At 43.4% G+C, this 7,199-nt stretch overlaps 2 protein-coding genes across 2 annotated transcripts; both read left to right on the top strand.

Moving 5' to 3' along the window:
* The first annotated feature begins 858 nt into the window (after nt 1–858).
* LOC129282656 (uncharacterized) lies at nt 859–3,309 on the top strand. The gene has a single exon (XM_064105017.1). The coding sequence runs from the start codon at nt 859–861 to the stop codon at nt 3,307–3,309; it is 2,451 nt and encodes an 816-aa protein (XP_063961087.1).
* An 887-nt stretch (nt 3,310–4,196) lies between these two features.
* On the top strand, nt 4,197–6,290 carry LOC129282657 (uncharacterized). The gene has a single exon (XM_054918534.2). It carries the CDS (start codon nt 4,197–4,199, stop codon nt 6,288–6,290), a length of 2,094 nt encoding a protein of 697 aa, XP_054774509.2.
* The last annotated feature ends 909 nt before the right edge of the window (nt 6,291–7,199 follow it).

The raw sequence follows: 7,199 nt of genomic DNA, 5'->3' as shown, positions 1-7,199 counted from the left end.
TATAAAGGGATTTGTTGTAATGAAAGGGCACAGAGGTCAGTATAATATATGATTTAATGATTGCTTTCAATTAATAAGTGTTGTGTAAAGGATTATAAAGATTAAGAAGGATGTATAAACCAAATGATTGTAGACACGTACGCAAATACATGCAATGTACGAGTAGGAATGCCATGCATAGTTGTGTTATGAAATGTACAAGATGAAATGCACTTGTATTGTAATCTAAGATATGGTGTGAGACGTACAATTATGTGAGAAAGATAGGTTTATTACTGACCACAGATATGAAGGGATTTTGAAGAATGAGTAGATTCAAGGTAATTTAGACAAATGCGAAGATTATCTCAGTGATTTTTACTCACGACTTACATGAAAGGGCATAGGTGGGACAATGTGTTATCATTTTCTCAAAGTATCACCCTTAAGGTATTGTTCTAATATAATTCTTCTTTAACGTATGAGGTTTATGACTTGCATGACAAATGAGTATATAATTATTACCGAACATGCAGTATGTTGGATCTAATTAGCCAAGATTATGGGATTGTGATCGATTCATCATAGATATTGCTTATTTGGGTAACTGAAGCATGATTGCATAGTTTGAGACTAGATTCATTTGCATGTGTGCTTATTATTCTTGCAATTTCTATCTTTGTCATGCAGTTTTCACGGAGTTGAACGACATGAAAGCAAACCCATTAAAGACAACTTCAGTTGAGACCTGTGCCTCGTATTCGTTTATGGTTTAATGGCTCTGCCACAGCTACAGTGAAAACTCTCCGGAGTGAAATCCCAAAAGGAAAGTCCTTTATTTCTGCTGAGACTGGGAAGCTACAGAGACAGCTGTTTACCATGGCTGAGGGAAAATCAGATCAGCAGAAGCGGCAACCTGCTGCCACAGAAAGGGGCATCGAATATCAGCTGGATCTCAAGGCTAGGAACTTCAAAGGCAGTGTAACCTCCTGGCGACGTAAGGCCAATAAGCTAAGAGCTGCCCTAGTAGATGATGTTGTTTTTTCTGACGTCAAGACTCTTCGAGATGGGTTACAGGAACTGATGGACAACGTCATTGAAACCCAAGAAAACCTCTCCGAGTTGAGATTGTCCTCCACAATAGCTGATGACAGTGGGGACAAATTAGAGGAAGTCGAAAAAGAACACAGTTCAATCATGAAAAGCACGCTCGATAGAATAATTGCTCTGAAGACAGGCGAGAGAAATGATGACGCTTCTTCGAGCCAAGGAGATACTACTACCGCATACCCACCAGTTGGTGAAGGCCCTACTCTTGATCCTCTGAGTATCTTTGCAGAACAGTTAAGAGCTTCAAGATTGCCTCTTCCTGAACCGACCGCATTTGACGGAGATCCCCTCTTGTATCCAGGTTGGAAACATGCTTTCGATGTTATAATCGACCACAGTGGGATCAATCCTATAGACAGATTCTTATATCTGGAGAAGTACCTGAAAGGTCAACCACTTGAGCTAGTGAGAGGTTATGCTTTGATCGATAATGAAACAGCTTATCTTGATGTAAGAACGGCTCTGGAAGAACGGTACGGGAATCCTTCAGTCATAGCTAATGCCTTTCGAGACAAGTTGGAGAAGTGGCCTCGAATAACCTCAAAGGATGCTCCTGGTCTGAGAAAGTTATCAGATTTCTTACGACAATGTGTCATAGCGATGGACAAAATTAATCACCTCCGCCACCTGAATGATGACAGAGAGATTCGTAAGATTCTATCCAAGCTACCTGAATGGCTTATCGTGCGCTGGTCGAGGAAGGCTTATCAATGGTCAGAAGACAATAACAGCTTTCCTCCCTTTAAACTTTTTGCACGTTTCCTAGAGGAGGAATCAAAGATTGCTTGCTGTCCCATCACCTCTGTTCACAGTTTGAAGGAATCAAGATCTGAGAGAGGAAGGTCTGCAGCATTAGAAGTCAGAGCATTAGCAACAGATGCTACTACCAGTAGGAATCAGAAAGGAAAGACTGATCAAAGGAAGCAAGGGCCCATATCTTGCTTGGTTTGTAAGAAGTCCCACACCCTGGAAGAATGCCCTACCTTTTTAGCATGGGAGATGGTCATGAAGAAAAAATTGATTACTGAAAAGGGCTTGTGCTATGGGTGTTTAAAAGTTGGTCATCGCTCAAAGGAGTGCAAGAGGAGAAGCACCTGTCAGAACTGTAAGAAGCGACACCCAACAGCACTCCACTTCGAAGACCAGGGAAAGGCACAATCTTCAAATCAATATTCGAATCAGTTTTCGAATCAAGACACTGTTCAAGATGAAGTGAGGTCTTCAAGCTCACACACTGCAAGGAAAAGTGAGGCTCGTGAAACTCCCAAAAGTTCAATGATAGTTCCAGTGTGGTTGAGTCACCCCTCCACGAATGAGTCAAGACTTGTTTACGCTCTCTTGGACACCCAGTCTGATACTACCTTCATATTGGATAGAACCAAACAGGCAATGGGACTGAGGGGGACCTCAGTTAACCTACGGCTCTCAACGATGTCAGCAGTGAATGAGAGAGTAAATAGCATCAAAGTAGAGGGTCTGGAAATTACATCCCATGATGGTAAACACAAGATTGGCTTGCCTCCATCCTACACGAGGAAGATGATACCTGCAAATCGGAACCATATTCCCACTTCAGACATGGCATCATCTATTCCTCATCTGAGCAGACTACAGGATGAGATTCCTGCAGATCAGGGATGTGAGATAGGCTTACTGATTGGTTATGACTGTCCCAAAGCACTCATGCCTCGTGATGTGATACCTTCATCAACCAGTGATGGTCGATTTGGAGTTCGCACAGATCTCGGATGGAGTATTGTTGGCACAGTTGACGAGAATTATGATAGCTACCCAAATGACCCTATCGGAGTAAGTCACAGAGTGAAGGTTTGTGTTATTCCAGATGATGTGAAAGGAATCCAAGGTCATGAGGAAGTTTCCTTCTCTCATCGTCGACTAGTGAAGGAAGAGATTGCTCTAACTCAAGTAGTCAAACTTCTCGAGGCAGATTTTATGCAAGGTAAAGAGAGTAAACCTTACTCCCAGAACGATGTAAAATTCCTCAAAAGGATGAAAGAAGGAATTCACAAGGATAAAGGTGGGCAGTATGAGATGCCGTTGCCATTAACTGATGAAAACCTTTCACTGCCCAACAATATATTCCTTGCTGAAAAGAGATTGAGCCATCTGAAGAAGAGATTCCAAAGAGATCCAGAATACCACACACTCTACAACGAAAAGATGACATCTCTCTTCGATAACAACACGCCGAGATTGTAACCAACCAAGGAGACGAAGGGAAGGTGTGGTATATTCCTCATCATGGTGTGCATCAACCTGGAAAATTGAGAGTAGTATTTGACTGCAGTGCTCAGTTCAAAGGTGAATCTCTCAATGACCATTTGTTGACAGGTCCTGATCTTACCAATACGTTAAATGGAGTCCTTTGCAGATTCAGATTAGAGAACCACGCATTTATGTGCGATGTCAAGGAGATGTTTCACAGATTCCGGGTAAATCCAGAACACAGGAACTTTTTGAGATTCTTGTGGTGGCCTAACGGAGATTGCGATCAGGAACCTGTCGAATGCAGAATGAATGTGCATCTCTTCGGAGCAGTATCTTCTCCTGGATGCGCCAACTTCGCACTCAAGCAGATTGCCGCAGACAATGCCGAGCAGTTTGGTGAGGAAGCAGCAGAATTCATTCGTCAGGACTTTTACGTCGATGATGGCTTAAAATCAGTGACTGACGAAGACAAGGCTATCGAGATCATTGCTAACACCAGGAAGATATGTGAACAAGGAGGTCTCCATCTTCACAAGTTTGTGTCGAACTCTCGCAAGGTTTTGCAATCTGTACCAGCAGAAGACAGATCAAAGGACGTAAAGGAGTTAAATCTTTTGAGAGATCCTCTACCCATAGAGAAGGCACTGGGGGTACAGTGGTGTATCCAATCAGACTCCTTTCAATTTCGCATCACCTTGACTGACAAGCCAGCAACAAGACGAGGAGTTCTGTCAACAATTATGTCGGTATATGACCCTCTTGGACTCTTAGCTCCAGTCATTTTATCTGGCAAGCAGATTCTTTAAGAACTATGCAGAAGTTCCTCTGACTGGGATGATCCGTTAGATGTTCTAAAGGTTAAATGGGAAAAATGGAGGATGGACATTCTCCAAGTCGAAAGGCTGTCCATCAAGCGATGTTTTAAGCCCTCAGACTTTGGAGAGGTCCGAAATGTACAGCTTCACCATTTCTCGGACGCGAGTTCAACTGGCTATGGACAATGCACATATATTAGGGTGATGAATGCAGACGAGAAGGTCCATTGTGCATTGGTTATGGGAAAGTCTAGAGTAGCTCCGCTGAAACCCATAACTATCCCAAGGCTTGAATTGACAGCGGCGGTGGTGTCTGTAAGGATCAGCTCATTTCTACAGAAGGAACTGAAACTGATGGCAGCTGATCAGTACTTTTGGACAGACAGTCGGGTAGTACTCAGCTACATCAAGAACGAAAACAAGAGGTTCCATGTGTTCGTGGCGAACCGGGTGAAGGAAATAAGAGATGTGTCCTCAATATCTCAATGGCGGTATGTACAGTCCAGCGAAAATCGCGCTGACGGTGCCTCTAGAGGACTGCAAGTTGGTGAGCTGGAGAGTTCTACATGGCTGGCTGGTCCTAGATTTCTGTGGGAAAAAGAATTTCCAGGTAATGGCAACCAAGAAGAATTCACCATTCAACCGAATGACCCTGAAGTGAAGAAAGTTACTGCTCACCAAACGAAGGCAAAACAGATAGGGTTTGACCTGAATCGCCTACATCGATTTTCAACTTGGCATCAGGCAAGGAGAGCGATCGGGAACTGTATGCGCCTGAAAACCTACCTCAAAGACTGCTGTTTGGAGAAAGGGAAGCCTATGGGCAATACTTACCAGTGTCCTGCTATGAAGCCCATGTCAGCCGAGGTGCTCGCTCAAGCAGAAAAGGAAATTCTGAAAATTGTTCAGAGAGAGGAATTTTCTAAGGAAATCCAGGTGCTGAAAGAACTGAAGGCAGACAGTCCCACAAGTCGGCAACACAGACGTCACATCAAGAGGACTTGCCGATTTCAAAGGCTGGACCCATTCCTAGATAAAGAGGGCATAATGAGAGTAGGTGGGCGTCTGAAGGAAGCTGAGATGTTGTTCGAGGGCAAACATCCAATTCTCCTTCCCAAGAAGAGCCATTTGACGAGGTTGATAGTACGTCACTGTCACGAGAACGTTGCCCACCAGGGCCGAGGAATGACTATCAACGAGGTACGAGCAAGTGGTTATTGGATTCTTGGCTGTAGTTCAGTTGTTTCTAACTGCATCTCAAAGTGTGTCACCTGCCGCCATCTTCGACGATCTCCTCAGGTGCAGAAGATGGCAGATTTGCCAAAGGATCGATTGACTCCTAACCCTCCCTTTTCCTACTGTGGGATGGACTGTTTCGGGCCATGGCTCATCAAAGAAGGAAGGAAGGAGGTTAAAAGATATGGTATTGTCTTTACCTGCATGTCGTCACGAGCTGTTCACATTGAGACGCTGAATTCACTAAGTACAGATGCTTTCATCAACGCACTACGACGCTTCATTGCAGTTCGTGGTCCCGTTCGGCAACTCAGATGTGACAGAGGAACCAACTTTGTTGGCGCAGAAGCCGAATTCAAGAAAGCCTTGAATGAAATGAACCACGATCTTGTGAAGAGTCATCTCCTGAAGGAAGGATGTGATTATATCAAGTTCAACTTCAACCCTCCTGCTGCAAGCCATATGGGGGGAATATGGGAACGGCAGATTCGTTCAATCCGTCGAGTCTTGGAAGCGTTACTTCAACAGCATGGTAGACAGCTAGATGACGAAGCCTTACGCACCCTGTTGTGTGAAGTGATGGCCATAGTTAACAGCCGTCCTCTTACAGTTGATTTCATCAACGATGTCACTTCACCAGAACCACTCACTCCGAATCACCTTCTCACGCAGAAATCGAAGGTGATACTCCCACCACCGGGTAACTTCCTACGGCAAGACATCTATGTGCGTAAGTACTGGAGAAAAGTACAACATCTCACTAATCAATTCTGGTGTCGCTGGAAAAGGGAATTCTTGAGCAATCTCCAATCACGCCAGAAGTGGTTACGTCCAGAGCGCCAAATGATGGTTGGGGACAAAGCAAACCCATTAAAGACAACTTCAGTTGAGACCTGTGCCTCGTATTCGTTTATGGTTTAGTGGCTCTGCCACAGCTACAAAGAGAAAAGTCACTATTTCAGAAACGAATCAAAGAAAAACGATAAAAACTTACATGAAAAAAATCGCCGATGTTACCATGAGAATCAGATATACAATCAGATAGATAGATAGATAGATACATAGATACATAGATTAATAGACACTTAAAATGTTGGGCAACATACTGTCTACTGTGTTAAGTAATGTATGTTAGTAAAAAATATATATACCTGTATATATATATATATGTTTCGGGCATTTATTATCCAATTGAACCAATTTATTAGCCAATTATTAGTTTTTTATTTTACTACCCAATTTGGGCAGATTGTAACCAATAGTTGTGTGGACAGTATGTTACCCAGGATTGGTTAAAAGTTTGGCATTTTTTGCCCAACTCTTTTAAGAGTGTAGATAGGCCATGGACTTTCCTTAACTCGTCACTTGTATATAGGCTCGAATCTCTAAAGCTACTACGTGTCGAAATTATCTTAATAGGCGTCACTTGGACTCTAGCCCTCAAAATCCACCTTGCACCAACTCTAAATGATCTAGACGAAAAAAAATATTGTTCTGAATGGTAACTGCCGTAACTGGCAACTCACCGTATACCGTGACATCAGTATAATTCTCATATGAATTTCCCGATGCTATATCAGACACAATACAGGAGTACCGACCATCATCTTGCACCATGACTGGCTCGATCAACAGAGAAAAGTCATCACTGATGTTGAAACGCCCTTCGTCAACGCCCTCACCACAGCGGCTACCGACGTGAAAGTACATGTCCAAGTGGACAATAATGTCTCCTCCGGATTCTTTGCCATTGTGGTATAGCCAGTATATCTCGTATACATCATGATTGTACTGACAGGGTAGGACGGCACTGGAGCCGTTGAGAAGTTG

Source organism: Lytechinus pictus, chromosome 9 (assembly GCF_037042905.1).
Source record: "Lytechinus pictus isolate F3 Inbred chromosome 9, Lp3.0, whole genome shotgun sequence".
In the NCBI taxonomy this organism is placed as follows: Eukaryota; Metazoa; Echinodermata; class Echinoidea; order Temnopleuroida; family Toxopneustidae; genus Lytechinus; species Lytechinus pictus.
This window is presented reverse-complemented; position numbering and strand designations above follow the sequence as displayed.